The following is a 23,130-nucleotide window of genomic DNA, read 5'->3' on the forward strand; positions in this document are numbered from 1 at the left end:
AAACGGTGACTATTAGATAAAAAAAACACTTATTAAATATTTTTTTAAATAACCTGTCAAGAAAATACACATAATACACATTTACATCAGAAAAAAAGCCCAAACATTGAACATTTCTTTCTGCAAATGAATTTTTCTTTACTTTTTGGTAGTTTGATTCATACATTTATACTACCATGCAGACCTGTAGGTGTATGATTATCAGTGGACAAATTAATCAACTAAAATCATGGAAATATCTGTAATAGCTTGCCTAAACCATACACCCACAGAATTAAGTAGGCTACTGCACATTAGTAAATTGTACTTCAACTACAATTTCAAGGTAATTTAAAGGTACTTGAGTATTTCCATTCTGTTACTTTATACTGATAATATTGCACTTTTTTATGGTTTTCTCTTTGTTTGTTGTTTTGTGTTGTACTTTTGACAGCTGTAGCTACTAGTTACTTTGATAAACATACACAGTCAAAGCAAATGGTCGACTTATAAAATATAATGTATTGTTATGTTTTATAGGCCTACTTTAATTTGTATTCTCTTTTTATATGTCAAAACAAACAGCAACATTGTTGCCAGGCACAATCACATCTGTTCTATTGCAACACTGATTCCAGCTGTAGGAGAGGAAAAAAAAGAATGTGGTCATGTCATCTTGATTGTAATTAAGTGACTTTATTTTGGTCCATTTGACCTCTTGGCCCCATGCCTCACACACACTACTTCCTTTCACAACTGATCGTCATTTCCCCTTACAAACTCAAACATTTGTCATCCTCGAACAGATTTTAATGTTCCGTTGCTACATAACGGGTAATAGATTTGTTCTGCGTTCACCCGAGGACTCCTACCTAAAACCTTATTGAGCAGCACAGAGGCAAAATATGTCATTCCTTTCCTGAGAAACTCAATCATCTCAAAGGTTAGTTCTAATTATATGTGTTGTGCCATGAGTCATCCACTTGGTGAAAGAGTTACTATGAAGTTGTCTGTCCTTTGATGATTTCAGCCACTAAATGATCAAAAATGTAAGCTTCTGAAGTAGATCTCAGCCCCCTCGCCCAAGACAATGCTTCCACATACTTAGAGAAATGTCTGCAATGTTGTACAAGACAAATGCCTTTTACGTTTTTTACGTTACAGTCAAGGTAAAAGCTGTTACAGTATTCAACCTCCTGGGCTGCAAAACCAAAACATAAGAAATAATCATTTAGAGTATAGAAGTACTGTTATTCCTACATTAAAAAAGTGTATAAAGGGCACTATGTGTGCTTTGACAGTTTGAAATGTGGCCCACCATTAAATACACAGTCAAGCAGGGTTCAAGGTGCTCTGCCCTCCGTTTGAATAAGTCCACAAGCTTCTGTCCAATCACATTAGTCACTGTGTTCTCAGCAATATTTGCATGACCCCAATCACACAGAGCAAGATTAGCTTGGGTCAAAGTTTCTGTTGAATAATCTGCCTATGTTTTACATCTCTTTCTCCTACCACTGTTTTTTCAGCGTGGGCCAGGTCTCATCATAAAACTTTTGTTCATTTAACTATTATATTATAACACATATGTTTATTTGTGCTATTTAATTCTTATACAAAGATTACCACATTATTTGTGCTTTTATTACACTGGACACACCAGTATCAAACACAGCTGTAAAAGGAAAAACTCTACATTTATCATTTACTCACTGATTCCCTTTCATTTTAATTCTTTTCCCCATCCCACCTCAACCCTCTCTGTATCTGCAGCTGAAATATTTCTGGGTCCCAAGGGCAAGCACATTCCTTCACTCACAGTTGTGCAATCCCTGACAATCACAGTTCCCCCATCCCCCTCTGACTCCCTAAATGCCCAGAATGCTCAGAGAGGCAAGCTGTCCAAGCTGTCTGGGCGATGTTCTGCGGTAAATTGGCTGCCCAACCAGACCAGTAAACAAACTCTGAGCCCTGACTCTGCAGAAAACAACCACAAATGATGTAACCTCAAGAGGGTGGAAGTATACATTGCTACTTTTTCATTCTGTATTGTGTATGCAACTTATGCATAAGTGTATCACAAATGTGGTACACACAACCACACACACACGCACACACACAATTATGAAGTGGCTGAAATACTACTTATATAAATTTAAAAACAAAGATGTAATATTTATGTATATTTTTTTACATTTGATATGGTAAAATACTCTAACGGTTTGTTTCATATAAGAAATATTGATGATAGTATTTTCAATTTAATTTAAATAAAATCTTTAGTTTCGTTAAAAACATATGGAATAAGTCTGACTGAGTGATATTAAGTGTCACATTAAAATGTTTTTAACGTTTATCATCCTTATCTTTCTTCATAGTTTGTTTAAATTCATATTTAGGTAACTACACACTAAAATATTTCTGCTAGAGAAAAACAGTACACGGCCTCCACCACGCTCATGTGATCCAAAGTACGCCTCAACAAGCGACACCACGAAGGGACGCTGGTTCTTGTAGTGCCATATTACCTTCCATGGGTTCTAAATATGGCGATACAAACTACATTCTCCACCATGCAACGCAACTTAGCGTAGTTTTGCACTTCCTGTTAGCTCGGGAAAGATAGCGGACGAGCGGTCGAAAAAAATACTGATGCATTTATGTAAAATCGTAGCATAATTGTTCAGGAACGTGCTATTCTGGAGCTCGTGAGGTCCATATTTAGGAGACGACAATGGTAAATATGTCACACACGAACACTGTTGTATTTTCTTCTCATAATGTTAGCGCATTACCGCTAGCTTGCTAGCATTTCAGAGTTCGCAGGATAACCTCTTCATTCAGTCTGTAGAAAACGTTAGCTTGTTAGTTAGCTCACTTACTATAGCACTCTAAGGCCACAGATTTGAAGTCACGATATTTTACCACAGACCAACTACTACTGAGCTCAAATAGATTGCCTGGCAATAATTTTGACTTTGTCAATCATGTTGTAAAAATAAATGGGTGTGGTTCACCTAACGTTAGCTAATGCTAACGCTACCAGTATTTATCTAACGTTACAGACGTGGGACACATTAAAGGAAAAACCTGAATAAAAGAATGGAGAAACATCAAATGCAGAGCTCAACCCAGTTGAACACCTATGGTAGATTTTGGACCACCGTGTAAGACAATGCTCTCCACCATCATCACCATAAATCTCAGATGATACAATATAAACTTTTATCTTCAAATCTATTTATGGATGTCTGTGAGTGTCTCTGATGCTATATGTCCTTGTGTTATGTCTCGCTATCCTTGTTTGTCTTTCTATCTGCTGTACTCAGGTCTCTCTTGCAAAAGAGATCTGGACTCAATGATATTACCTGATTCAATAAAGGTGGCATATATATATCTATATATATATAATTATATATATATATATATATATATATATATATATATGAGGGAATATCTTGTGGAGGAATGGTGTTCATCCCTCTAATAGAGTTCCACAGACTTGGCAAGGAGCACTGAAGCTGTTCTGGAGGCTCGTGGTGGCCTGCGTCCATACTAAGATACTTCATGTTGGTTTTTCCTTTTAATTTGTCAAGATTAAGATGTTGCTAGATATTAAGGACTTCTAACATTGAATTACAAATGAGTGACAGCTAAAAGCCAACAAAGTAACGTTAGATTGTTGTGTCTGATCTATGAATTGTCTGTGTCTCAAATCACTTTGACACCAAAGACAAGTTTTTCAGTAGACTATTCTGTTGTAACCTAATTTTTGTCTCTTCTCATTGTATCGCATAGATCCGCTTCATCCTCATCCAGAACCGAGCAGGGAAGACACGACTCGCCAAATGGTACATGCAGTTTGATGATGATGAAAAACAGAAGTTGATTGAGGAAGTGCATGCTGTGGTAACTGTCAGGGATGCCAAGCACACCAACTTTGTGGAGGTATGGGATTAGTCAGTATTATATGTATGCATTCATGGTTGTATGGTTCTTTTTTCCTGGGTGGTTCTGTGACATGCTCCATTATGTTACTTTGTTCAGCTGAACCAGAACGTTTTTCTAAATCCTATCAAGGACCACAGTATAATGACTGAAACCACACTGTCCTTAAAAATCTCGTGGCTACTTTACAGTAAAATTGGGTGACTCATGTGTCCCACATTGCAAGCTTTTTCCACTAGCTACTTTAACAAATCACAAGTCAATTTTCTAAAGCAATTTGTAAAAGAAGCATTTCAATCAATGGGTGACATTCTAGAGAAATACACTGTCAAGAAAGAAGAATCCTGGTCTTCTGATATGTTTTAAAATGCATTTTGTTCTAAGGTTATTAGAAATATATACTGGGTGTGTTTTTACCTTTAAAGCTGGGAGGTTTAAGTCCAAGTAAAGCTGCTGTTTTTGTCATAATATGAGAGACACAGTTGTTAAGAGGCTTTATCTGTGTTGTTCTCACAGTTCAGGAACTTCAAGATCATTTATCGGCGTTATGCTGGTTTATACTTCTGTATTTGCGTGGACGTGACTGATAACAACTTGGCATACCTCGAGGGAATCCACAACTTTGTAGAGGTAACTGACACACACAACACATGATATATAGACTTAGTAAGTGAACTATGATGATTTGCTTCTCGTGGTCTGATTGTTTTCAGGAATGTCCGTTAATGATTTCCTTCAAAATTTCCCTTCCTCTTCTGTCTTGCAGCTCCTTAATATCAAACCTGCATTCTTGTGGGAAGTATGGACTGCAGTCAAATGACATTAGTGGAAGAAATTAATTGTTTATTATTCAGTACTCACGTTTATGGGTGATACTCCTTTATATTAAGAGGCATATAAGGTATTCTCCACACTAACTGTATGATTTTGCAATGGTATCACCATGATAAATATGACATAATGTTTTGTCTTCAACAGAATATGGATTATCAGATTGTTGCAAGCAAAACAAATGAGTCACAGTTGAACCGTTTAGCATGACAGTCAGTACAAATTCCGAAACACACTACAATAAGTTTCCATCAAATCAAATTCATTTTACATTCTTATGTTCAGGGTGTGTCATTATTGACTTTGATCAATGTTAGATAACACCAGGTCAAGTGATGCTGGAAATAAGCCTTCAGCAATAAAATAACAAATTGATCATTAATTACGAACTGAGTCTGATATCAACTGACTGCACAGACATCACACAAACACTGAAGTGGCTAATAACAGGATGCTCAAAAAGATAGATGTTGCCAATAGTAATGATACAGTCATTTCAGAGTTGGGAGCTAATACTTTTATAATCTGCAAGCATTTTGGTGAGATAAAGACTTTGCAGTTTCCTAATAATGTCTGTGCCCTCCTTTAGCACGGTAACCTCCCGTCAGTGCTCATGTTGGCCTGTAAAGTGCTACTGCAGCAAAAACGGCAAACTAAATACATTTCAGTATTTTTTGCTACTCATCATTTCAGATGTTGCTTGACAGCAGATCAACCAATAATTTAATTTGATTCTGGGTGTTTTTTTCTATTTTACTAGTAGTAGGTATTGCCTTATTAAAAGTGGTTTGCAAAAGTCTGTTCATCAGTGTATGGCAAAAACAAGGACTAGTCCTAGTGTATTTATAATACTCCTGTGCAATATACTCTGTTTTCAGTTTAATATTCCCTGTTTATTGATATTTATTAATACTTATATTACTGCTGTGCAACATCCACCATCTAATAAGCTGGTTAATCTGCTACACTTAACTTGACAGTACTCATTATTGCACTATTACTTATATTATTATATTGTATTATACCGTACTATACTTACCAACCTGTAAATCCACTTTTGTACTTTACACTTATTTTAGCTTTTATACTTTATATCCACTTTTGTACTTAATTTATCTTACCTGTATTATATTGTATTATATTTTGATTTGCACATCTCTTATTTCTTGCTAGAAATAATTGTCTCGTTGCAGACCTATTTATTATTATTTCTATTTTTATTCTATTAGTATCGTAGAAAAGGTTTCAGTCGTAGTCATCTGGACACTGTTTTCAGAATCAAGACGTTTCTGAAAACAGTGTCCAGATGACTACGACTGAAACCTTTTCTACGATAGAACACTCCTGGACGAATGAGGGACTACACCGTCTTATTCTATTAGTAGTTCTATTCCTGTGTGCATTGACGTGATAGTGAGCAGCTGTAACGAAAGAGTTTCCCCTCGGGGATCAATAAAGTATTTCTGATTCTGATCTGATTTAGTTGCAAAAGCTTAATTATTTCAGTTCATAGATTAAATATTTTCTTCAGACTGTAGCCTACTTAAAGGAGTGTAAATATAGCTCATTGAAGTGAATCAGTCAAGCTACTTTCACAAGTATATTACGAGAAAAGTGTTTCTGTAATTTTTTTTATCTTGAATTAAACATTTATAACAAGCAAATAAATTAAAGTTAGATGACATGTGACATATTTTGACCCAGGACATTTTTTATATGGTTCCCTGAGTGAACTGAGTCACAAGGCTAAATATGTTCAATGTGGATTAGTAGGAATGTCAGCTCCAAAGACCTATGACCGTATGGTTTTGATGAAAAATGAGACTTCCAGGACTCCATTCAGATGCTGTGTGACCTGGAATGCAGGACACATCGGCCTGTATTGATCACTGCGTCTGTCATAATTTGTTCTTAACGTAACTGCAGTGTATCATTACCTGTCACCATATTATACTGCGTGTGAGACGTAATATCATCGTGCTGGCATTTGCGTCTGTAGCAGAGGTTTTCAAACAGCATAAATCCAAGATAGAGATTTCATACTTACAGAGCAGGTTTCCCCTATGGAGCTGATTTTGGAGCTCCTTGCTGCATGAAATTTGTACACCACCCAGACAACTATGGTGAGACAGAAATGTCTGAAAAATTTCATTACAGAAATGTAGAATCTATATTTTGGAATAAGTCTCTTTATCAGGCAGTAGTTGAATGTACAGTGTAACAAAAATCATGCTGCCTTCAAAGACCTTTAATGCCAGCAGTCCATATTGGATAGCTGGTGTCATTTTTAAAATGATGGATATCTCATTTGAAATAGAACTCCTTAGTTAGCTAATTAGTGTATTATTTAATCAATGACTTAATCAGCATAATTTGTTATGTTATTATAGATCTTAGGGATTATGTGAAACCATAAGGCAGCTGAAGAGCATCTTGTTCTGTCACTTAGTTTACTTCATTGCTGTGCAACAACTTTTTCCTTTTCTAATCATATTCAGTTCTATAAATCAAATAGTATCAACTGAAATTATGAGTTTAAGGTACAATCTGTTTTTGGCTAAGACAAACTGTCGACCATTTTCTATCCAGAGCCCTCAGAAGTGAAGGCCATTTGATTTAATGTTTGACTATGAAGGAATGCATGTAAGTGCATTCTGAAATGCACAGCACAGTCTTAAGTTGTACTTTCCACGCTTCTTGCATACAGCCACATGCACACACACGAGGAGATAGAACCAATTTAAAATCAATACAGTGCTTGTATTTTTTTTAATTATTATTCTTTTTTTAGTCACTGCACCCATGCACATGTTAACATAAACCAAGCTGAACTTCACATCAGCTCAGAGCACTACTTCATGCTGCTCGTTTCAACATTCACTCGCAAATTTTCAACAAAGGGTCAGTAATTCTGCCATTGTAAATGACACTGTATCACTGCTTAAAAATGATCTCTTATGGAAGCACGATGAGACGAGAACCACATTAATTATAATTTGGCGTATTTTAGATGGATGTCCTTGTAGTGCAAATCAGCTTATTACATGGTTGTAAAGTGGATCGTGCTGCTACTATAGCGTCAGTTTGTTTCTGCAATAATGCATCACATCAAGACATGCAATTACATTACACCTTTAGACTGGGTTATCTCCTGGCTGCTATCTGATTAAATTAGGTTTGAATTTTTTACTGTTCCTCTTTCTTTTAAGGTGCTGAATGAGTATTTTCACAACGTGTGTGAATTGGACCTTGTGTTCAACTTCTACAAGGTAAGGATATCGCAAGATTAATTTTGTCTTGTGAGATTTACAAATTGTTTTGTTAACACCTTGATCAGACAAGGAGCAGAGGAGAACAAAAGGCAGATGAGAAAACATTTCTTTCATTACAGTGCCATGGCAACTGATGTAATATTCACAACTTGAGCCGTCATTCGGTGAAATTAATCTAAATCATTTTAGTGGGGGATGGATATACTGTATATTTTTCATAGAAGAGAAATGCTAAGCAACAAACACCTCTGAACTCTCTCCCCCCAACTGCTGCTAGTGTTCTTACTAATTTTCAAGGTGCCTGAACATCTGCCCACATGCTTAACTTTAGCGAAGCACCACCCACGTTTGACGTCTTACGAACCAGAAATTGACAAGTAGGAGAAATCAACAATATAAGGAACTTTGAATTACATTATAACCTCCCTCTCCCTCCCATCCACTGATGTGCTGCTGCTCCAAAGCCAAAACTATTTCACAGGCTCAGTCACCCACTTCTCTCTCAGGTGTGTGTCAAGGACTGATTCATCCCATCATGTTTGTCACATTGAGTTGAGTAATGATGACCCCAAACTAGATGCTGACATGCAGGGAAGAAGATAATATAACTGGTTTCAGTGCCATGTTGTTTGTAGTATTTGTACTCTGTTTTAGTCCTGAATTGCCTTAATCCTCTAATTTCCTTTCATCATAATGTTGGACCATGTCTGCCGTCTAATGCACTTCCTGCGTCTATACTTTAAGGTGTACACGGTGGTGGATGAGATGTTCCTGGCGGGAGAGATCAGGGAAACCAGTCAGACCAAGGTCCTCAAGCAGCTCCTCATGCTCCAGTCACTTGAGTAGAAAACAGACAACCATCCTTCCTACCTGCTCATTAATCTGCTGCCCTGGCACCTCAACCCAACTTACACCTTGTTCCTGTCACTCTGAAAAGGACCCTCTATCATTTTCCTGCCTCTACAGAGCAGACGTCACTCCTTACAGAACTTCGGGCGGGGGGGGTTAAGAAATAGAAATAGACAATATTGTTTACATATGGATTTATAATATGGAAGTTCAATTAACATGTTTGTCATAGCTATGTGTACCTGTTGTACTTCTAATGAAGTCATCCAGTATAAAGGCTGTACATTTCAACATGTTAACATTTCATATACTTCCCAAGTTAGAATCAACTTTATATTCTGCTCACTTTTTCCTAAAGCCAGAGGCTGCAGAAATGAGTTATTTCATGTAGTAACCAGTTAGTCTTTGCATTTATCTCTGTGCAGTGTGGAAACACTGATGTAGATCCACTGGTGTGACACTGCTCTCTCCTGCCCACCTCCTCGCCTCCCTTCATTAACCTAAACATTCATTTAATGGCACTACTGTAACTAACAAGCACCGTGTATAAATAGACTGCCTATAATGATCCATGTGCATAGAGCACTTTCAACAGCCTTGCAGCCAATTCTATAAATCTATGTAAAGAATGACCTTGCCAGTGATGTGGTACTAGACTAGTCACGGCATCTGCTCATTTTATATCTGGATCACAGTACATGCAAACTACAACTAGAAAGTCCTTTAGAGCAATTGACCCACCACGGCAAGTTCATAATTGAATGGAGTGTACTTAGGGTGAGTACCATTTTGACGGTGTGTTATGGCAACCTGTGCTGTGTCAGACGTCCTCATGGCTGATGATGATAAAACAGTGTAGGTTATGTTAGCTCAGATGGCTGCACTCTGGATGTTGTAATTGTTTTCATTGCATTTCAAATTATCTAGATCATCTGATGCAACTCATATATTAAATGGTGCTTGTTAGTCACACTTAAAACACAAACGCACTCAGACGGAAAAAGACCTGGACATAAAGTATATTTTACATAAAGCAGTACTGTGAAGTTTGCTTCGTATGGTGTGTACATACAGTGTATCTTGCGTATGTTGAATATTGTGAAATTAACACATTCATTCCAGAAAGAGTGGTTCTTGCTCACTATATGGTCTGAGCAGTATTTACTTGTTTAGAATCCATAAATTCCTTTGGCATTGCATAAAATAAATTGGCTTTTAAATTCCTCCTACAAGCCTTATGAACTATGACAAAAAAAATTCACTTTTATTCATCTCCCAATGCTAGACTTTAATGTTTATGAGATTCGTTGTCATACTCTAATTTTAACCATATCCAGTCACAAAGCTGTCAAAGGTGATTTCAAATGTTACTGTTATTGGACTTTTGTATTTTTTTTTTTAAATGATTAGGCAATAGTGAAATATGAACTGCTTCCCTTCTTGTCCACCTGTGCGAGTTTGTTGATGGAAGATGTGTGTTTGTATGTATTACTGTCTCCAATTCAGCTACCCACATCAATACGTCCCATTATATGTAAATAATAAAATAAACAGATGAAGTGATACATGATCAACCGTTTGCTTCTACTTGATTTATCTTCTATGAAAAGGGAATTAAATTAAAATTAGATCTTGACATTCCCATCTAGACTTTATCACCTGATACATCTTATAATATGTAGTTAATGTCCTAAAAAAATTTGCTAATATGTATTCTTCCTTAACATATTTGTTGGCTTGTGTAGTTTTTGGTATGCATCAGCTTTTAACAAGACTAAAAGAAAAAAAGTAAACAAACTGAATCTCACGAGATGACCTGTAAGTGCAATAGTCTTCAAATACGGGAACTGGAGATTTTTCTGTCCAATATTTTAGCACCATCTAGTGGTAAAACACCGGCTCTTCCGCAGTAAATTATGCATCTTGGTTATGAGGTCATCCTGACAGCCTGTGTAGGATCAATAAATCAATCAATATATCCACTTCAGCTACATTAAACCACTCTAACCGTGGCTCCATCAACCCAAGAACATAAATCCAGACAATTGGACACAGAGGGTGTTTACTCTTCATCATATGAGTCCTCTGATGTCCTAACCTCACCCTGACTGCCTTTGAGAGAAATGATTTGACTGAAGAATGGAAGAAGAGGCAAATGAATCAAATACATGGATTATTTTGTTAAATTTCAGGGTATGTTAAGTCAGCTGCCTGTACTGTAAACCTGATGCGTAAGAACTTAACATTCGTGCTCACAGGAGATGAGGCAAAAAAAGAAAAAAGATTTACCTATATTAAGGCTCTGATGTACTTTAACAGGAACCTACAGTAGCTTAGAGACAAGACGCAGATATTAACATTAACATCTAAGAGACAGATAACTGGTATTAACTGAAAAAACAAGCAGTTTACTGGGAATTGCATAATCATTACAATCAATGAGCAACACTCACCCTCAATAGACAAATCTTATTTACAGCATAGGTTACTTGAGATGTACAGCAGGATTTAGGTTGATTACATAACATTAGTTACTAAGCAACAACTGAGTTTATCACATGATTGAATCCAGACTGGATGAAGTCAGAAAATAGTGCATATCATATGGCTATTTTGATGAGTGCTTATTAGGAACTGTACAATAAATACATACAGATGAATGCAAGCTGATAACTGATTGAACTCTGATTCAGCACTATTCAACCACGGCAACAACTTGTGAATATGCTGCTGACGGCCTCCTACAGCTCAGGAAGTCAACAGCCTTTCATCGTTACCTCCACGTCAGCAGTGGGCCATAAACTAATCAAACCTCAGACAGCAGGAGTTTATCACCACATCTGCCTTGCCTCGTGACAGCAGAAACAAGGAAATCAAATTAAGAATCTCAGTTGTTATTTAGTAAGAAATGATAACATTTACAATTAAAATCTTTATTACAGTATACTGTTCAAGTAAAAGAAAATGTACAATTCTATAGTTGCAGCATATAAACAAAACAAACATGGAAATTCAAAAGTAAAAGTGCACTTGCAGAAGGAGACAAACTATCACACAATGCCAATATTTTATGAAAACTACATTTTTCTGACCATCTGTCTCTTGATATCCTATACCATCTCATGTTTGCACAACTCACCATGGTTTTCCCATAAGCGTGTTGGCTCATTTGAGCTTAAAACACATATGGTTTGTCTGGGAGGACATATGCTAACACTTGAGGAGAAGACATGAGAAATAGGCTTTGCAGGCAAGTTTGTTTTGATCTCCTCTTTGCTGGGTCAGTGTGACCTGCTCTCAGTGATTCAGACAGAAGCAGTGCCTCTGACTCAACAGTAGGGCGGGCGAGTTTGGGATGTTTTTAAGTTATTAACTTGCAACCTCATTCTCCTCCAGCGGCACCACAAACTGTGCTGTCAGTGTTACAGGGAAAGAGAAAACCATGTTTCAGTGGAAAATCCCTGTTTCTCTCTCGGGCAACACAGGCTCTGTTCTTAGGAGAAAACATCTGGCTCGGCTTGGTAACTCAACGACATTTTGGAGCTGCTTCTGTGCTTGACAAAGGGAAGTAAAAACTAATTGAAAGGTTAAAAAGCAGAATCCTGACTTTTATCAAGGCGCACTTACAACCTTGCATGATTAAGCAGTGTCAAGCCTCTATGAGGGAACTGAGTGGGCAGTATGAAAGTTTCCCAAAAATGGCACTGAGGCAAAACCAACTGTGGTTTCCTGTGACGTCCCTTATACAGTATGTACAGCATGAATTAAAGGGAGGTCAAGAAAATGGAGAAAAAGCCCAGCAGGAGTCAAAGACACTGTTAGTTTTGCAAAGATTGATGACCCTTTCTTAACCTTATTCTTTGATAGGCCGAGAGACACTGGGACATTACCAAATCTAAAAACTTTGGGAACTTTGGAGTAAAATAAAGAGCAAAATCTCTTTTTTGTGCTTTAAACCTGACCCACAGGCTGGTCTATGTGGATGTAGAGTGGAGTGACTGGACCGTTCCCTTTGACAGTTCAGAGACATGGTGACCAGGAATAAATAATATACTGTAGATCCACAATATCAAGTATATTACTAAGGCCAACACTCTATGTCATAATAGTGCATTTTAATGCAAACCAAAAAGTCAAATGACTCAATATAACACACATCTCAAAGTGAGTAAAAGAACTGGGCTCTACATTTGGGCCTTTATGCAATTAAAAATCTTAACTACACTTTAACTCACTGATTAGTTGCTTCCATTTGGATCAGGAACAATTACTGGACAACAACTGCAGAAACCTTTACAAACATTTGCACTGTACCCGGTTTTCAACATATCTACAGTAATTCTAAACCAAAATCTGTTCATGTTGACTTAATTTTACTTATATCAGAACGTGTTTAGACTGTTTATCACTATCAATGACAGGGTGAATTTATGGAAAGTACAGGTAATCAAATAATGGATAATAAAAAGTAAAATATCAACGCGTGCCTTTATGAATGTTAAAACTCAAAAGCGCTGACCAAACTAATCATGAATCATATCCGAATAGGTTGAACGATGAATATGCGCAAAATAGTTTACCAATAATAATTTACAAACGATGATGTGCAAACGTAGAAAGCATGTCGGTGTTACTAGATCAGAATGAAAAGCATAGAGATAAAACAACAGAAGGGCAGCCCATACACACAACTCCTGACTCGTCCTTGTCTGGTAAGTAACTGAGAAACCATTTTTTAAGAAGAGGATTCCTCTTCTTTATGATTCCAGCGTGTTCACACTGAGGGGTTTCCCTGGCCAGACGCAGGGGCAAAGGGGTTGCAGTGATCTCCATGACATCCAGGTGATCCAAGGTGTGTGAGACTGCAGAGAGAAGGGTCCCACACACCAAAAAACACCTGGAGCTGAGATGTGGGAAGAGAAAAGAGACGAGAAGGTGGTCACTGACATGCCCTTATCAATACTGAGGCAAGTTAGAGACAGATTTCAGGTACAGTCTCTTATTTAAAAGTAGCAGCGTCACAGCCTGAGTTGATGACATGCCACTGACCTGTAGGGGACGTCCTGTCTGTGTGGGCCGGTGGGCTGAGGTGAGGGTGGGCCCCTAGCAATTGCACTGCTGTTTATTTTGTGTGGTGGTGCCTCTCGGCTGTCGCAGCTGTCTCAACGAAGCATCTCCATACTGGATACCTGAACCCATCCTCTCCGGGTCTAACTCACCTTTGAAATGAACCACAATGAGAAATGTCAGTGGGTGCAGACATATACGCCAGACTTAAGGCAGATCCACAGGGCTTCATGCACTCAAGCACAGAGGTCATAAGTTAAAACATGCAAACATCTGCATGCTCTCACAGAAACGCCCAACTCAGGCACACCTCTTGAACAAAGAAACGAGGAGTGTACCTGAATCTATCTTGTTGAGGATGGTGCGAGCACACTTCAGGAAACCTTCCTCGACATTCTCTCCTGTCAGAGCACTGGTCTCCAGGAACATCAGCTCTACATGGGCAAAAAAAAAAGAACACATATTCAAGGTGGAAGGAAAAAGGAAGAGTGAAAAAGACAGAAGGAGAAACAAAAGACAGAATGGGCTGGCATAAAGAGAGAGAAAAGGAAATCAGAATAAGAGATAAGAGACTTGAAATGCGAGATAATACAGATTTAACATCAGTTACCGTTCTCCTGAGCAAAGCGCGACGCTTCCAGGAAGGTCACCTCTCTGTCTGCATCCAGGTCTTTCTTGTTGCCACACAGGATAATAACAATGTTGGGGCTCGCAAGAGTCCGTGCATCTGTCAGCCAGTTGGTTAGGGCATTATATGTCTCCCGACTGTAAGACAGGACAGATGGACACATAGTGGGGGCACAATGGCTAGTTTATTGTTGGGGGTAAAGGATCGACCTGTAACATGTTAAGCTCAAATGATTTTCCCTGTCTGCATAGCCTCAAGGGTACAAGTGACATTGTAATTTTGTCACCTTGACATGTTGGCGAGGACTGTACACCCATTGTAGTACAAACACAACTGCACGCGCATCTGCTGTCTGTGTCTGTTTTGGAGTGTATCTGGGTCTTTAAAGTACACCCGAAATGCCTTCATATAAACACATGAAAACTTACAAGCAGCGGGTTATTTCCATTCAAGGACAAAATACTATCTTTCCAGCTGCCCAGATCACAAGTACCAGTATCTCAGATGTATCACAAGGATCTTCAAAAGGTCACTGTATGCAAAATATAAAGTGAAGGATCTTTCAGTGTTTTCCTTAAATTAAATATATGTATAACCTTAATGTTTTCATGTTTGGTTAGTGGGTAACAGAGAGGTGCTCTAATGTGTGTAAATGACTAATAAAGACTAACTTTGTAACATGATTATATACTATTCAGAGCAAGTTACAAAGGTATGCCTTCTGAAACTGTAAACAGAAAACTAGTCTGTTTCACTACTCAGCTCACTGGATTAGATTCTTTATTATATAGAGCAGTCAGTTGAGCAGTGAAGATAGCCATAGAACTTTCATGGAAATTTCTTTGGGTTAAAGCCACCATGGTGACCGGACCCTGGTGTCCATGGTAACATGAGGCCAGTGAGGTGAGCAGAAGGGTGTGGACCAGCATAATGATGTTCAACAGCTGCTTTCACAAACAGCCAAAGAATGACATCACTCCTCATCCACATGCTGAGGGGCCAAGTGGCTCAGCTGCAATCTGATTCACATACTCTCTCTCTCTCTCTCTCTCTCTCTCTCTCTTCCTGCTAACCTTTTCACCTGTGAAAAGAGATAAATGGGTCCATCTCCCACTCACTCTCTTGTTTTCCATCTCCTCCTTCTCATGCCCCCTCCCCCTGCAGTTTTCTCTCTCAACTCTCCCTGTTTTTTACTCAGGTGACACTTTCTGTGATGGACTTCTGCTTTCCCGGCTGCTGCTGCCTGCCAGAGGATGCCTCTATATTACAGCTCCTGCCACTCTGCACTCCACTTCTCCCTCCACAAAAGCCCATACATTCTTACAAACACAAACTGTATTACATTCCTGTCTCTCTACATTACTGCATTCACTCCATCTTGATTTCACAATCCCTCTATCGTAACCCAAAGCTTATGAAATACAGGCCTGTATATCTCATTTCTCACTGTATGGGTCTCAGTAGATAGTCATTAAATTGCACAATTTCCGAAGGTGGTATGGACACACTATAGTTTTTACCCCACACAGACTGAAAACAACAATATAGGTGCTCATAAAAATAAAGTGAGTTAAGTAAAGGAAATAACATTTACAGTTAAGCTTCACAGGTCAGTAAGTTTCAATTTCAAGTCCAGATCCAATTTCAACAGTTCATTCCTGTGAATGTGTGGTAGTGTGCTTTTCTAACTACAGTGTTGTGTTTTGTGTATATTTTTAGTAGTTTTTAATGATTATTTTGTCATTTATTGAAGAAAAATTGTCACGTCCAGGAGACATTTCCTTCACTGGCAGGTAAATGTAAGTAATGTGCTTGTGTCTATATCCGACATTATGGAGGACACCATTTGTAAATGTTTATTCTGTAACACAAAAGGCATAATTTGTAGAAAGATAGAGGGACAGTAAGTGCAGCGATTGTTTTACCTGGTAATATCATAGACGAGGAGCGCTCCAGCTGCTCCTCTGTAGTAGCTACGTGTCACAGAACTGTGGAGAGAACATGGAAATCTTGGTTAAAATAATGCATTCACAATATCAATATCAGCTGGTGAAATTTGGCTGGGGAAGGTGATTGTGAAATTGTCCCTTGCTTTTAGCTATTATCATCCGTCAGGCATGTAATTACTCCAGTGGAGCTGCTCAGAGGTATGAGACTGTGGGTAACTGTTTGTAGCTAGATGTTGTCCAAAGACAGCATGTGTGCTCAGTAATTCATGTTAACCTTGTATTTTCTATAAAAAGTAGCAGAAATATTGTAGGCTGTTACCGGAATCGCTCCTGCCCTGCAGTGTCCCAGATCTGCAGTTTGACTGTCTTGCCACCAACATTGACCACTCTGGAACCAAACTCCACGCCGATGGTGTGGTTGGAGTCCTGTTTAACTACAACAGGAACGCAGAGAGAAGACAGTGAAAAAGGACAGAACGTGAGATAATAGCACAGCAGAACAACTAACTTCAGCACAGTTCTTGTTTTAATGCCATTATGTATTTTTTCCTAGTAAAATGATGTGGTGTTTAAAGAGAAGCCTTTCCATTTAACCAACAGGTGTGCACTGAACTTTCAGCTGTGCTCCCAGAATCTTAACTGTAATCTATAATATGTTGGTGTGTTGTTTAAAAGACCTAAGCTGTTTTCTTCAAATGGCCCATGTCCACATTAGAGACTAGAGGGTGTCTAGATGAGATTAACACTGTCAGCCTGCCCTCCATTTCTCTCTCTGACAGCACAGGAACCTAACACACATTTAATCAAATTAATAAAAGCATGTGTGTGAATGTGTGATGTGTCAAAGTTTTAATATGTTTTTACATTACTCACAAAAGCAAAACTGTGGCTTTTTAAACCAGCACTAGTAAATTATCACTCAGCTAATTTTTATTCCATAGATTACCAGCAGGTAAAAAACAAACACGTTTTAGTTTACTGGCATTCTCACTTACATGCTAGCTTACTTATCAACATCGTCACAGCTTTGAAGCTTAACGGATAGTTAAAATGTTTTGTTATAACTGATACACTGAATTACAGGATTATTAGGCACACTTGTGCAATTTAATGTAATCCAACAGCCCTGCAATAAATCCTGACTTTGTGAATCTTATGATGTACAGTTTTGTTGAAAGAGAGGTGTGTATTTAACTCAATTTTTGAAGCCATTCTTAGTTGGGGTGTTTTATTGGATTGCACTATATGGAAAGTGTACATTTAATGTAATTGTCATTTAACCATAAAAAATTACAGCTGAGAAGAAAAATTTTCAAGGTACTTTTCATTTCAGGGCTTTATAGATTCACACTTTTTCTTTTTAGGTATATTTTGCTGGCTCAATAATAACCTACTGTGAACACACAATTCATCCCGTCATTTTAGTTTGATTCTAGACAGAAGTCAATGAATAACTTTCTCAGGAGGAACTTTAGCAGAGTGTAACCTCACAGCAGAGTGAGAGGGTTTATTTGATGTGTGTGGCATGAAACAGCTCGTGAAATCAACAGCAGTGATTTCATGACCATGTCAATTTCTGTGTGTCTGTGTAATAATACAATTATGTATTCACTCTTCTGCAAACCTGATGTGACTAATGGGCTTCAATGAGGGAAAACTTACACTTGTTCTCAATGAATTGGTGGAGGAGGCAGGATTTCCCTGTCCCAGCACTGCCAATCACCAGGAACTTAAACAGGAAGTCTGAAAGCAGAGGAGAGGAGGTAGAGATCAATGCAACAGCCACGTCAGGGGAGAATCTGAACCTGCTGCTCTTTGCACTTCCATCCTCAGAGACAATCCTTAGATTTCCCCTTAATCCCATTGAGCTTCTACTTTCACAGTATCCAACAACCCCAAATTAGCCTACTAATCACAACGCCTCGCATGTAATCAGTACAACCTGCTACTTATTATTCTAATTTAATATGCTTGTTTGTCTGAGGTGGAAAATGACACCAGCACTTAATAACACATGTCATTAGAGCAAAGCCAGAGCTTTAGAGTTATTGAACATGGCTTAGGTTAACCGCCTTGTGCAGGGATTGAATGACCACAGCCAGATGGTTGTACAGATGTTGTTGTTGTTGTGGAGAGTGGGCCCATGCTCTGGAGAGTACAACCCAACCCACGTAGAGGATCCAGAGCCCAAATGACTCTGGCCCCTGACATGCAAGGCCATCCACAGTACAGACAGCCTTTGTGTGCTGTGACCAAAGATAGTGCAGGGGTCATTTACATACGTAGGCTGTGCTGCAGTTCCAACTAGATCCATGAGATACGAAACCATGTGATGATTGAGGATATGAAAAGTGTGTGTATATGTGTGAGAATCATAAGTGAGTCTGTGTTTGTGATTAATGCATAGAGGTAGTAAAAGAAAAACAGGACATCTGAGAGTGATGATGTGCTCCTAAGACTGTGAGAGCAAATAATGATTGCAAACTAGCCTACACCTTTCCTCCTGAGAGCCTGCTTCAGTTAGAATTTGAAGACAGTGTGCAATTTCTGTTTAAGCTTGAGCACTGGCTCTGCAGGCAGAAATGCTGGCCTGGCAAATGATTAGTGACTACTGTTGAGAGTAGCAGCCAGGTGAAAATCCTGTAAGTATTCAGCTCCACACAAGGTCAACAGAAACAGTAGTTTAGAACAAAAGAGAAGCGGATGAAATTGATCTTTAGTTCCTGGGTGATAGTTAAACTTATTATGACAGTGCTCGTGGAGCCACCTTTATTGGCCGACACACACCACCTGCCAGCTCAGTTTATGGTGTACCTTTGTTTGTTGAAGCGGGTGTTTTTTCAAGCAACACAAGCTAGAGGTCAAATTCACGGCAACAGAACTGCTAACGCAAAGCAAAGGAGCCTACAAGCACTTACAGCTTTCTTCTGCAACAGCAGTCAGCATTACATCTCAACCACACATTGTCACTGGTCGTGACAGCAGAACTGACAGAATCAAAAGCTAACGGCTCTGTTTTGAAAGCTTACCTCAGCTTTTCAACGTCTTCCCAGACATCACAAATTCCCATGTGAGATCTGCATACAACAATCAAGCTGTCAATATGTCAACGCAATGGAGAGAGGAATCTCTCAACAGCACCCTTTCAGGCTATTGTATACTTTACACATCAATATTAAATAACCCGAGGGAACAGACTAACACAGTTATCTGCATTCACTTAAACTGTGACAACGCTTAACACACTCAGGCCCAGATCTACCTAAGGTTTATGTCTAATGTGTCCTCTGATCTACTGACAAAGTGCACAGGGCATTTGCACTTGAAATTACATGAGTTTGCCTTACTGCATATGCATCTTGTGCACTCCAAGAATACAGCACAAGACAGAAAGAAAATATCGAAACTTGAGAGAGAGAATTTTACTAGTGATAAAATATCATGTGTAACAATGGCCAAAATCAATGTCAAGCAACACAAGTGTCTGTTTGTTTTTTAAATACAGGATGGACATTTTTCACCATTTTCTGACATTAACAGACTAAGCAATTAATCCAAAACAAACATCAATAATGAAAACTAATGAAATAATGGAAATAAATTAATTTCATTATAATCGTTCATCTATCTATTTACATATTGCCTACATGGAGCAATATGGACTATAGGAATAGGTTAGTTTAGTTGTCCATTAACACCAAACAAAATCTTAAGTATATTTTTCTAATAATTTAATTTAGAGCTCTGCAAAATTGGTCCCAGTACTTTCCTATTTAAAAACTGCCAGATCATAATATTTTCTTATATATATATATATATACCAAATTCTTTAACTATACAAGATAAACTAATGAAAGATTCCCATACTGACCAAAAACCAAATTAATGAAATATTTTATGTACTTATTGTATTCATAATACTTTTTTCCAGTTCCACACCTGGCCCTCCAGGAGAGAAGACAGCACAGGAGACAGACAGAAATCAATAAAAGGCTATTACAGCTACCATTAGCGCTGGCACTTTTACATAAATACTGCCTGCTGGGATAATGTTTCATACAAGGAATGAGGGAGACAAGTAGAAACAGAGGGAGGGAGAGAGAGTGTGTGTGAGGGAGGTGCCCCATTTCAAAACAACTGGGTCTACTGTGTCAGGCCTATTGTGCTACTGATGCTATCAGGCAGAGTCATGTTAAAGGAATTTATGCACAATAGTAATAACTTTCTGTCAGTAATAGGGGTGTAAGCGGTATGTGTATTTGTCCCGAACTGCTTGGTACAGGACTTTCGGTTCGGTATGCGATGTCTTCGGATCGGTACGCCCTGTGACCCAAACATTTTACTGTCAAAATAGACTATTTATCAACTAAAAGCATGCGCGGAACAGAAATTCTTGAGCGTTAGTTTTACCTGGAACCTTCTGACAGAGCACCAGTTGCTGTCTATCAACTGTAGCATGCTAGTCGGCTTAGCCCGGTTAGCCAGGTTAGTCAAACTCACGTAGTGTCGCTGCCTCCGAATGGTAAACACAAATGAGAGACCAAAGCTGGAAGATCCTCCCGTGACATTTAGATCCTCTGTATGGGAGCATTACGGTTTCCCGGTTAGTTACGATGGGCAACTATGAGTGTCAAACTGTATGCCGACGAGCCACGCTACAATGTGCCTTCACGTGTGCATTTTAGTCAGTCTATTGTGCTACTCTGTATAAACCAGCGCAAGCTGCAGTTCAGGAATTATCAACAGGTCAGAGTCTTATGATGGAGCATTACTGATATTTGTATTTTTTCTTATTGACAATATGACAATATTTGAGTGCATTAACAGTAAGATCATTATCATCATGGCCAATGAGCCACTGTTTAATGTTTACATTTTTCAAAATAAATGACAATTTTTTTTTGTTTTCCTGCTGTACCGAAAACTTACCAAACCGTGACCCGAAAATCGAGGTACATACTGTACAATGAATTTTGTGTACCGTTACACACCTAGTCAGTAGTATTGGTGGTTGGTCATAATATCAATGCTCACAGACAACCATGCAACCATGTCTTCTGTCAGCATTAACTTGCTAAATGTAAGTAAGTACAGACAGAAGTGAAGCTACTTGGTTTCAGGGTGGTGAACAGACCACTGACACACATGACAGCTGCTGCTCTGCAGGTAACTGATGGATGTTATGCCACAGCTATCTTACTTCCTCATATAGGCCTAGTAGCTAATAGCAACCTCTGAAGTAAAAAATACATAGCACCTAGGACTGATTGCAACATTCTTGCAGCTTGCAAGGTCACCTAATCTGCTTGAAATCCTTGATCAGGTTACCTGAGCGTCTGCAAACACATTCACATGTATCGACATGCTACTGTAGCTTTGTGTCTCAAGTTTGGTCAACTTTTACCTGGAAATGTATCACCCTCTGGTTGCTCATGTTACTAAACCTTTTAAGGAAGCAGTGTACTCCGCCATCGTAGGACAGAGGTGTCACACGAAGCACTTAAACTATACCAGTTTCTTTGAATGAAATATCAGCAGGGAACGTTAGTTATCACCATTAAAGCCTGCAGACATGATGAAGTGGCAGCTAAACTAAGCTAACCGTGTAGCTAGCTAACTAGCAATGTTGCTAAGAGCCAGCCTGTCACATCACACCACAGAGCAGTGTGTATGTAAAAGCTAGCAAGCATGAAATTACAGTCTGTCGCCCCGCACAAACATACCGTATGTCTCAGACATGTTGACCCTCGCTGTATGAAGGACTCAATCGGGCCTTTTTACTGTTCTCCTGGTATTGTGACACTTGTGTGCTCGATGGGTTCACACCTCTGTAGGGTGTTTATCTCTACGATGCTAGATGTTTCCTTGATCCCTTCCTAGCTTTTTTGCTCCGACCACACACACCAAACACGGCAGCTGCGTGCTACGTCATTCGTGGTCTAGTGTTGCCTTCTTGTGTTGTTGGCCATGTAGGAATTTTTAAATATACGAAACTAGACCAGCCCGACAAAGTGGTCAAAAATATGGTTTTCTTTGGAATAAGAGAAATTTGATGAGTTGTGGTTTGTACATGCCTCATATTTTGACTACATGTCGGAAATCCAGTTAATACCCATATACATCAAATAGAAAATTTGATCAAATTGGCTAATTTATCATTAAATTCGCACTTGTATTATTTAGTTTGTCAAAAATGTGTTCCTGTTAATTTCTAAATAAAGCAAAAAACCCAAAACAAAACAAAAGCTATTCTTCTACAGTTCCCTTTTTTGTGTGTTAATTTACTTAAATTCGCAACAAGTCACTTTCAACATTGAGAAGAAAGTGCTCACATAGAGAACTGGAAGGCAGCATTAGATAAGGATCACCAGTCTTACTTCCTTTGCCTAATTCCCGGCAATTCTGATTGCCAGTCAAAGCTGTTTTTATACAGAAAATGCTAGTCTAGTCAGAATGATTCGGTTATTTATATTATAGTCTAAAATCAAGCATTATTGATACTGTATTTCTGTAGTTATACATGTCTGCAGGTGCAACAGAAATCCACAAGGTGGCAGGCAAAGATAAAGGGACTTGAGGACTGACTTTTCTAGCGATAGAAAACTGGGTC

General features: G+C 38.6%; 2 protein-coding genes across 2 annotated transcripts; one reads left to right on the top strand and one right to left on the bottom strand.

The window, feature by feature from the left end:
- The first annotated feature begins 2,554 nt into the window (after window positions 1-2,554).
- ap2s1 (adaptor related protein complex 2 subunit sigma 1) lies at window positions 2,555-10,446 on the top strand. The gene is made up of 5 exons (XM_044204002.1): window positions 2,555-2,713; window positions 3,775-3,924; window positions 4,441-4,554; window positions 7,965-8,024; window positions 8,772-10,446. Exons 1-5 carry the CDS (start codon window positions 2,711-2,713, stop codon window positions 8,871-8,873), a joined length of 429 nt encoding a protein of 142 aa, XP_044059937.1. The 5' UTR covers window positions 2,555-2,710; the 3' UTR covers window positions 8,874-10,446.
- An 817-nt stretch (window positions 10,447-11,263) lies between these two features.
- On the bottom strand, window positions 11,264-22,460 carry rab4b (RAB4B, member RAS oncogene family). Its single transcript, XM_044204000.1, has 8 exons — window positions 22,244-22,460; window positions 18,183-18,263; window positions 16,840-16,954; window positions 16,497-16,559; window positions 14,554-14,708; window positions 14,282-14,377; window positions 13,926-14,095; window positions 11,264-13,779 (listed from the first exon to the last, which is right to left on the bottom strand). Exons 1-7 carry the CDS (start codon window positions 22,257-22,259, stop codon window positions 13,980-13,982), a joined length of 642 nt encoding a protein of 213 aa, XP_044059935.1. The 5' UTR covers window positions 22,260-22,460; the 3' UTR covers window positions 11,264-13,779; window positions 13,926-13,979.
- Between the last annotated feature and the right edge of the window lie 670 nt (window positions 22,461-23,130).

This window comes from Siniperca chuatsi, linkage group LG7, assembly GCF_020085105.1.
Source record: "Siniperca chuatsi isolate FFG_IHB_CAS linkage group LG7, ASM2008510v1, whole genome shotgun sequence".
Taxonomy (NCBI): Eukaryota; Metazoa; Chordata; class Actinopteri; order Centrarchiformes; family Sinipercidae; genus Siniperca; species Siniperca chuatsi.

Coding starts and splice junctions, on each gene's coding strand:
- rab4b (XM_044204000.1), bottom strand. Junction 14,709..16,496: donor CTCGTCTATGATATTACCAG/GTAAAACAATCG, acceptor CCTGTCTTACAG/TCGGGAGACATATAATGCCC. Junction 14,096..14,281: donor CCTCAACAAGATAGATTCAG/GTACACTCCTCG, acceptor TTCATTTCAAAG/GTGAGTTAGACCCGGAGAGG.
- ap2s1 (XM_044204002.1), top strand. Junction 3,925..4,440: donor AGCACACCAACTTTGTGGAG/GTATGGGATTAG, acceptor TTGTTCTCACAG/TTCAGGAACTTCAAGATCAT. Junction 4,555..7,964: donor GAATCCACAACTTTGTAGAG/GTAACTGACACA, acceptor CTTTCTTTTAAG/GTGCTGAATGAGTATTTTCA.